At 45.9% G+C, this 9,515-nt stretch overlaps 1 protein-coding gene across 1 annotated transcript in view; it reads left to right on the forward strand.

Moving 5' to 3' along the window:
* Nucleotides 1–9,346, forward strand: part of kpnb3 (karyopherin (importin) beta 3) — a 12,787-nt gene extending 3,441 nt beyond the window's left edge. The window contains exons 3-26 of the mRNA XM_035677793.1: nt 206–398; nt 613–715; nt 805–901; nt 984–1,088; nt 1,990–2,112; nt 2,271–2,391; nt 2,502–2,589; nt 2,987–3,093; nt 3,371–3,495; nt 3,678–3,767; nt 3,889–4,062; nt 4,147–4,365; nt 4,473–4,556; nt 4,642–4,774; nt 5,171–5,292; nt 5,431–5,527; nt 5,708–5,880; nt 5,998–6,109; nt 6,340–6,395; nt 6,502–6,624; nt 6,872–7,091; nt 7,179–7,407; nt 7,517–7,658; nt 8,211–9,346. Of these exons, the coding sequence (XP_035533686.1) occupies nt 206–398; nt 613–715; nt 805–901; nt 984–1,088; nt 1,990–2,112; nt 2,271–2,391; nt 2,502–2,589; nt 2,987–3,093; nt 3,371–3,495; nt 3,678–3,767; nt 3,889–4,062; nt 4,147–4,365; nt 4,473–4,556; nt 4,642–4,774; nt 5,171–5,292; nt 5,431–5,527; nt 5,708–5,880; nt 5,998–6,109; nt 6,340–6,395; nt 6,502–6,624; nt 6,872–7,091; nt 7,179–7,407; nt 7,517–7,658; nt 8,211–8,297 (3,123 nt within the window). The 3' untranslated portion in view covers nt 8,298–9,346. The remainder of the gene's footprint in view (nt 1–205; nt 399–612; nt 716–804; nt 902–983; nt 1,089–1,989; nt 2,113–2,270; nt 2,392–2,501; nt 2,590–2,986; nt 3,094–3,370; nt 3,496–3,677; nt 3,768–3,888; nt 4,063–4,146; nt 4,366–4,472; nt 4,557–4,641; nt 4,775–5,170; nt 5,293–5,430; nt 5,528–5,707; nt 5,881–5,997; nt 6,110–6,339; nt 6,396–6,501; nt 6,625–6,871; nt 7,092–7,178; nt 7,408–7,516; nt 7,659–8,210) is intronic.
* Nucleotides 9,347–9,515: the final 169 nt, after the last annotated feature.

Here is a 9,515-nt window from a genome sequence, read left to right on the forward strand (position 1 = left end):
TGAATTTACATTGTAAACTTCCAAAATCAATCCAAAGGAAGGCTTTAGTTTAAGCTTGATCAAACAACAATCCTATTGTGATCAAATCAAACCAAGAATCCTTTTTGCCTGACCAAACCAGAAATGAACCGTTTGAACAGTGTCAGAAGTCTGACATGGTTGAGGGGCATGACCTGATGTTAAAACCAGCGCTTTGTCCACCCAGGTCAAACAGATGGCGGCGGTGCTGCTGCGGCGGCTGCTGTCTTCTTCCTTCGAGGAGATCTACCCGGGGCTGACCCTGGAGATGCAGACAGTCATCAAGACAGAGCTGCTGACCAGCATCCAGCAGGAGACCTCGCCAAACATCCGCAAGAAGGTCTGCGACATTGCAGCCGAGCTCTGCCGCAACCTCATCGGTAATGCTCCTTCATTTTACAGCTAGGAAATGTTTAACCAATCTCTCACTATATAATTGTACTATGACAAAGTTGTCAAATGGGGTATTAATTTCACTCACTATTGTGAGATACTGCAGGTCCACAATGGATTGTTGGCTGATTCATTGATATAAAAATGTTGCAGGTTATTAAGATGAACATTAATAATCTTTGATTGGGATGTCTCCTCTAGATGACGATGGGAATAACCAATGGCCAGAGTTGCTCAAGTTTCTGTTCGACTCTGTGAACTCGGACAATGTTGGCCTGCGAGAAGCTGCCCTGCACATATTCTGGTGAGCCCCTGTTCACTTCATCCCATCATCATGTTGTTCAGACAGAAGGACTGGTTGCTGACTGTTTGTGTACGTCTTTGCCTCTTTAGGAACTTCCCAGGAATCTTCGGCAACCAGCAGCAGCATTATATGGAGGTTATCAAGCGCATGCTTGTTCAGTGCATGCAGGACCAGGCAAACCCACAGGTAGGTAACTGCCACAAATCAAATCTCGTAAGATCTGGATTTCTACGACGATGCGCTTCATTTTCTTCAAATGACCCTTCAGATTCGTACCCTGGCGGCTCGGGCTGCAGCATCCTTTGTCCTTTCCAACGAAAGCAACACCGCACTGCTGAAGCATTTTGCTGACCTGCTCCCAGGCATCCTGCAGGTAAGATACCAGGACCCATGTGTTGCTCATCTGGCTCATGTGAACTGGCTGAGATCCAGTCAGTTCGTATGCTTTTCTCCTCCATTAGTTGTGGTTGCTATCTGATGGTTCCCACATGTTTCAGGAGCTTGTCGCACAGTAGTGTTTTGTGTGATGCCTGAATGTAATCCTTTGAACCAGTAAAGGCTTTTAAGTAGCCAGTAAAAGTTTGTAGACGTGTCCCTTTCAGACCATTAATGCAAGCTTAATGTTGCGTCCTATTGTCTGATATGGATGCATTAGCTAATGTAAAAGGCGCAGGTGAAAATGACGGCCTGTTGAGTAACTTTGACTTGGAGCTGTTTTTGTGGGGGGTTTGTTTCATTCTATAATGTGTTCATGGATATATAAACTCAGTAGGTGGAAGGTAAATAAGGAAACATACCTGCAAATGGAAGATGGAACTTCAAAGTAAGAGCTACAGTGTTTACTGGCTGCTTGTTTGTCTTTTCTGAGGAATGTAGCGTGTCTTATCATTCTTTGTCAGGCCATATAAAGATGACACTGAAGACAGAATGAAGAAGTTCTGTTAGCAAACTGTTTACTGGACAGGACTGGTAGCTGTTCCTCCCAGCAGTAATTATAGAATCCCAGTGGCTTCTCGACCACTTGGCAATCAGTCTAAGTTATGTTGATTACATTGAATCCTGTTGTCATTCCACAACAGCTATGAATGTTTGAGCATCCTTACTAAGCTCTATTGCACCAGTATTTAATGAGTGCTTTCTTGTCAGTGACTCTTGATGGGCGAGGTGGAGGTTAAGCTCTTAGAATGTGGGGACGTTGTAAATTCAGCATTAGCAGCACGCCACAGCTAAATGAATGCATTTGTGACACTGACCCGGCTTCTGTTTTTACTCAGGCAGTGAACGAGTCGTGCTACCAGTCAGACGACTCTGTGCTCAAGTCCTTAGTGGAAATTGCAGACACAGCACCCAAATACCTGAGACCCAACCTGGAGGCCACTCTGCAGCTCTGCCTGAAGGTGAGTCAGAGCGCCAAGATGGAAAATCTAACTACTGCCATCGCTATGAAACCAAAAGTCTGTTTTGTTGATATTTCTTGAGATTTGTTTAAAGGTTTGTTTAGTTTGTCTGACTGTATTTGAAACATTTTGACCGACACACTGCCACATCTCTGCAGCTGTGTGCCGACTCCAACCTGACCAACATGCAGAGGCAGTTGGCACTGGAGGTCATCGTCACCCTATCTGAGACTGCAGCAGCCATGCTGAGGAAGCACACAGCCATTGTGGCTCAGAGTGGTGAGTAATTGCTCCACCATGAATTAAATAAACTATTCCCCTGATGCATTTTGGGCACCTAAAGAAGTTGGATAGACTGATTTGACAATTTCAGTATTTATGTTCTTCAGTGCCCCAGATGCTGGCTATGATGGTGGACCTTGAGGACGATGATGAGTGGGCCATGGCCGATGAGCTGGAGGACGATGACTTTGACAGGTAAGACACGCAGCCACAGTTCTGTCCTCACCAGTGATTGTTCGAGGGTAGAGCAGAAATGTGAAAGGTGTGTCATGGAGGGTTGGAGTTGGCAGAATTATGTTCCTGCCAAGCACCACTGAACTGATGAGTTCCTTTTTGTTTGAAAATGTATTTCAGTGTAGAACATTTTGGGCCTTTTGCACCACTGCAAGAGTTTTTATTCTGCCTATTGGCAGATTTCTTACACCTGAGACATCACTGGTACTTAAGGATCTCCTCAAGGATCTAACTGTATTTTGCAATAGTATGTTAAAAGACTAGCTCAAAAAGTTATTCTAACAAAGGTACTAGTGCTCAAAGGTTTGAAAATATTCATACACTGGTTTGACTTGTACTGTACCTTGTCCTCCACCAGTAACGCTGTGGCTGGGGAGAGTGCTCTTGACAGAATCGCCTGCGGCCTGGGAGGAAAGATAATTTTGCCCATGATCAAACAGCACATCATGCAGATGCTGCAGAACCGTAAGTAAACCCATAATCAGAATTGTAGGTCTTAAAATGTCTTAAATGTGATTGTGACAGGTCTTTAAAAATGGATTGGATTAATGAAGTTCTCATTACTTGTATAGTTAAATATTTCAGTCTCATACTGTAACAAGTACAAAACAGGCAGCATGGAACCAATGCCTATTTTCCTTCATATCCTTTGTATTTTGTTTGCCAGTAAAACATAATTGAGTAAAGTTTTTCCCATGGGTCAGTGTGAACATGAGAATCAACCCAGTGTGTTTGTCACCAGCTGACTGGAAGTACCGCCATGCCGGGCTGATGGCGCTGTCGGCCATCGGTGAGGGCTGCCACCAGCAGATGGAGGCCATCCTTCAGGAGATTGTCAGCTTTGTTCTCCTCTTCTGCTCCGATCCTGTAAGAAAAACTCCCTTAAACTTTATCATGTAATACAAAGACAGAACATGGTGGGATGGATGGTCTAGTCTTTTATCCCTTACTTATTATTGGGTTACTAATGTTACCGCACTTGTGTGTGTGTGCGCAGCAGTTATGATCCTGTATGATGATTATGAACTTGGTTTGCTTTCCCCCTTCAGCACCCAAGGGTACGCTATGCTGCCTGCAACGCTATTGGACAAATGGCCACAGACTTCGCCCCAACCTTCCAAAAGAAATTCCACGATAAGGTAACTAAAGTGACACGTGGAGCTGTGAACGTTGTAGCAGGTTCACCTTTGCGAGCTTTAACCAGTGTTAAAGGTTTACTGCCGTGCACTAAGACTGACCCTGGGTCCTCCTCCCCTCTAGGTGATTTCAGCCCTGCTTCAGACCATGGAGGACCAGAGTAACCCTCGGGTGCAGGCGCACGCTGCCGCCGCCCTCATCAACTTTACAGAGGACTGTCCCAAATCATTGCTGATCCCTTACCTGGATAGCTTGGTGCAGCACCTTCACGTCATCATGGTGGCCAAGCTGCAAGAGGTACAGATGAATCCTTACACTTACAAAAGATAAAACCCACCAGTCTGTTAAGCCAGTCCTGAATGTGTCCTCCTCTCCTCTCAGTTGATCCAGAAGGGCACCAAACTGGTCCTGGAGCAGGTTGTGACGTCCATCGCCTCGGTGGCTGACACGGCCGAGGAGAAGTTTGTGCCATACTACGACCTGTTCATGCCCTCGCTCAAACACATCGTAGAGAACGCCGTGCAGAAAGAGCTCCGGCTGCTGCGCGGCAAGACCATCGAGTGCATCAGCCTCATCGGCCTGGCTGTCGGCAAGGAGAAGGTACGTCCGCGCTGGGTGTCCTCAAATGAGATCCAGTGAGGTGTTAAGACGGGAGCCGTTTCACTGCACACTGCACATCTTCACGTCTGTCTCTGTTCTGTCACTAGTTCATGCCAGATGCCTCCGCCGTCATGCAGCTGCTCCTCAAAACCCAGACAGACTTCAATGACCTGGAGGATGACGATCCGCAGGTAGGAACACTTGAGCGTAACACCGAAATGTCCGGTGTTTTAGTCCCCGCCGCTTTACACTCAACCTTTTTTGTTTGTGGTTTAGATCTCGTACATGATCTCAGCCTGGGCCAGGATGTGCAAGATCCTGGGGAAGGAGTTTCAGCAGTACCTGCCTGTGGTGATGGGCCCCCTGATGAAGACCGCCTCCATCAAGCCGGAGGTGGCCCTGCTCGACAGTAAGTAACACAACAGTGGTAGTTTACAAAAGCTGTGACTAGTGCAGCGCTGACTGCAGCTTTCTTGATATCAACATTCTAGAGCCACAGTTTCAGACGTGCCACCAGTGTTATTCCCCTTTTTATGAACATTAAACTTTACAGTTGCACAACAATAGTTGATTATGTTTAATTCTATTCTCAAAACATAAGCCACAAATGAATCATTAATTCTGCTTCTTTGTTAAATGACATTTAATTGACTTAATGTAGGTTCACATGAAAAACAAAATGTACAATTTTATGTATTAAAAATGGCAAAGTAGTTAAAACAACTTGTAGACTAAAGCAGAGATCCCTTCCTGTCTAATAGGATTGCATTATTTATATAAATGAATGTTTGTCTCTGCCTTGTAGCCCAGGACATGGAGAACATATCGGAGGACGACGGCTGGGAGTTTGTCAACCTGGGAGACCAGCAGAGTTTTGGCATCAAGACAGCCGGCCTGGAGGAGAAGGCCACCGCCTGCCAGATGCTGGTGAGTAGTCTAGTCCACTACAGCAGAAGGGGGGTCTGAGGCAGAGCTGGTAGCGCTGCCGTACAGACATTATCTAGATATTGGGCTCGCTGCTGGTGCATGCGCCCTGTCTCTGAGACGGTCTGTGTTGTGTTCTAGGTGTGTTACGCCAAAGAGCTGAAGGAGGGTTTCGTGGAGTACACGGAGCAGGTGGTGAAGCTGATGGTTCCTCTACTCAAGTTTTACTTCCACGATGATATCCTTTTGACCTTTGACCTATAAATGGTGACCAAAAATGACCAGTAACTGTCTAGAAATAACTTATTAGTCCTAAATAACTGATTAATATTTTTAAATGTTGGAGTGGTTTAAGGGGGGAAAGTGTGTGTGTGTGTGTGTGAATGGAGCTTTATGACTATTTCCTTAACCTTCTCACGCGTGCGGGTGGCTGCAGCAGAGTCCATGCCCCTGCTGCTGGAGTGCGCACGGGTTCGAGGACCAGAGTACCTCACCCAGATGTGGCACTTCATGTGCGACGCTCTCATCAAGTCCATCGGTACTGAGCCGGACTCCGACGTCCTGTCGGAGATCATGCACTCCTTTGCCAAGGTAACGTATTCCCTGCGAGCACTTCCGCTGTCTGAGAAGATTTGGATGTCTTTAATAGGATTTAGGACCCATGTGCTGTTTCTGACCTCACTAATGGGAGTTTGTTTCCGTTTGAAGTGCATTGAGCTGATGGGAGACGGCTGTCTGAACAATGAGCATTTTGAGGAGCTGGGCGGCATCTTGAAAGGAAAACTGGAGGAGCATTTTAAGAACCAGGAGCTCAGACAGGGTGAGACTTCATTATAAACACAGAATACATTTTAGAAGTCCAGCACCACAAAACACTAATGGATTCTGTGCAAATAACTTGTCAAAGTTTTCAAACCGGCACACCAGACCTCATATGATCGCCCCATGACAACATCCCAGTGTCTGTTGGCATGACTTTGTGATGACAAGCTCAGTCCACGGTGTGTGTGTATATGCATAATCCTAACAGAACACTTTTGTCCTTCACAGCCAAGAGACAGGATGAAGATTATGACGAGCAGGTGGAGGAAACATTACAAGATGAGGTAAACATCTTCTCCTCAGTAAAGGAGCTGGAGGTGACCGTGAGATCTTCTAAAAATATAATTTGAAACCTTATTTTCTCTCTTCTTGCCCTTTGTTTCCCCCCAGGATGAGAACGATGTGTACATCCTGACCAAAGTGTCGGATATCCTGCACTCTGTGTTCAGTAGTTACAAAGAGAAGGTGCTGCCTTGGTTTGAACAGCTGCTGCAGCTCATCGTTCAGCTAATAGTAAGTACTTCCTGTCTTCAGATCAGTGCTGGAATGCAAGTTAATATCTGTTCCCCATAAATCTGATGAGAAAATCTAAAGTGAACCACGAGACGGTGTCACACTTAACCAATCCAGATATCTGTGCTGTTACTTGCTGGTATGGATGTGAAATGGGCCTTAAATTGCATTATAATGGTAGTAAATTTAAGATCTTTAATCTTTTTATGAGTTCAACAATAACTAACCTCGTCTGTCTGGTCTTCAGTGTCCCAACAGGCCGTGGGCGGACAGACAGTGGGGTCTGTGCATCTTTGACGATGTGGTGGAGCACTGCAGCCCTTCCTCCTTCAAATACGCCGAGTATTTCCTGCAGCCGATGGCGCAGTCACTTGGCGACTCGAGCCCCGAGGTCCGACAGGCGGCCGCCTACGGCGTTGGTGTCATGGCTCAGTACGGAGGAGAGCGCTACCGCCCGTTCTGTACAGGTACAGTCCAGCACCGGTCTGCACTGGAGATGGTGGCAGGTTATTGCCTTTAGTTCACCACATGTCTTTGTGTCTGTCCCGGTCCAGAGGCCATCCCCGTGCTGGTCAGAGTCATCCAGGCAGCCGACTCGCGCTCCAAGGAGAATGTCAACGCTACAGAGAACTGCATCTCTGCTGTTGGGAAGGTCATGAGGTTTCGGCCAGAGTGCGTAAACGTTAACGAGATCCTCCCCCATTGGCTCAGCTGGCTACCGCTCAACGAGGACAAAGAGGAGGCCGTCCACACATTTGACTTCCTGTGTGACCTCATTGAAAGGTACCTCCACATACCCCCCCCTCAACTCTTGAGATGAAATGGCTGTGTAATGATTTTCTATTTGAATCGGTCATGAACGTACCTGCTGACTTTTGTCTTCTCTTCACAGCAACAACCCCATTGTCCTCGGACCAGACAACTCCAACCTTCCCAAAATCTTCCTAATCATCGCAGACGGAGTTGCAAACGAATCGGTGAAGACTGTAGACGCGTGCAGCAAACGTCTGGCGAATGTCATCCGTCAAGTACAGGTGAGCCGTCACTCCATCATTGCACCAAGAAACTACATCTGGATTTGGATCACAGCTGGGGCTGTCACTTTTTCAAAGTTTAAATTTTTTTTTTTTTTTTTTTTACAATTTAAATGAATTCAAATGTGTAAATATAGAGGAAACATTACACTTAATTTCTGTAGTAGTTTGAATTCGACCAGCGCCAGATGGTGTTCAGTCCTGACAGTAAACTGAATATCTTTGTGTTGTGGACAAGACATTCACTTTGGGCTTCGGGGGACAAAAAATAATTTTTCACCATTTTATTGACCAAACAACTCATCGATTAATAAAGAAAATGATTATGAAATATTATGGAAAGATAACGGTCTGTTGCAGTTAAAGTGGAAATCAACCCATCTAGTAACTATTGCTACATACACCACGGAGTCTTATTGACAGGCACAGGATCACAAACTCTTGTTAAACTCACTGTTAAGTCAAATATTACACACGTTGTGGTGTTTACTGTGCACATAACCCGTGTGTATGTGGCTGTTCAGAGGCTGACGCTTTTGTCGTGTCCCCCAGGTGTCAGCAGGATTATGGACGCAGTGTGTATCCACACTGAACGAGACGCAGCAGAAAGCCATACAGGACCTACTGAATACTGCCTGAGCCTCAATCCCCGGTCACCTCCCCGCTCTTTAAAAAGCCCATGAAGAAAAGTTGAGCTCCTGGATCTCCTCCATACACTCCCTCTTCTTCCTCCTGCTCTGATCTGTAGTGTGTATGGACGCCGGCTTCACCCCCACCACCCCCCACCCTATTATTATACAACTCCACCTACATTCAGCCGACTGGGGGGGAGCAGGTTGGATATTTATGACTATGGAGGACATTGGCCATCCACCTCAAAGACTTTCACCCTGTATCCAAGGACGTGGCAACAAGAGTAAAGTGTCAGTCATCCCCATCTTATCGCCGTTACACGTCTTCTATCTGGACGTTTTGTTTCCAACCATTCCCTGATGTTTGACTTCGTGCCCAGAGGGACTCATTCTCCACGTCGCCCAACAAACTCATTGGACAGTCAGGCTCAGAGGGGCCATAGTGGGGGAAATGGGGACAGGACTTTCTAGTGGACTGAGAATTGAATGAGATGGAAATGCACACTGGGCGATCACTGCCTGTCTCCTGTGAATTTATTTTTTATTTTTTATTTTATTTCTTTTCACGTTCGGTGTTCCCAGTGTTATCTGGGGGGGAAACGGCCTCTGTCTGCCGCAGCTCAGAGGGTGTGTTTCAAAAGTAACGGCATGTTAAGTGGCTAACTCTAGAAAATATAAATAGTTAGGAAATTTACATCATCGTTTTCTGGGAGAGTTGACATTGATTTAAGCAGCTTTTCCTCCATAGCCTTCCAGATAGCTGTTGACCGGAAATGAGTCTGAAGGTAAAATGTTGGCTGAACGGTTCTCAGCCCTTAAGGTAGCAGTGTAAGGGGCTCTCGGAAAAGCAGAGCAATAATCTGTAGTTGGTCACAGACGCATAGCGAGTGACAAGTTGGAGGAATGAACGGTTGAGGAAAGTGAATTGTAGAGTATCTGTAAAATGCGTACTACCATACTCTTAACTTTATGGTTTGACCCTTTGCAGTCCTGCAGGTATGTGATGGAATTCCAGAAACTACCAACAATAAAATTCCATTTGAGAATTCTGAGAAATGATTTTTTTCATTTGATTTATTAACTTATAGGAATATCAGATTGACAACTGCCTCATAAGCCTTAACTATGAAGCTAGAGCCAAGAGACTGTTAGCTGTGTTAGGGGGAAATGAGTTCTGTTCCCAGTCTGTTAAGCTAATATACTCTTTCACAGCAGCCATTTTGAC

Source organism: Morone saxatilis, unplaced genomic scaffold (assembly GCF_004916995.1).
Source record: "Morone saxatilis isolate NCDOM2014 unplaced genomic scaffold, NCSU_SB_2.0 Contig6, whole genome shotgun sequence".
NCBI lineage: Eukaryota > Metazoa > Chordata > Actinopteri > Moronidae > Morone > Morone saxatilis.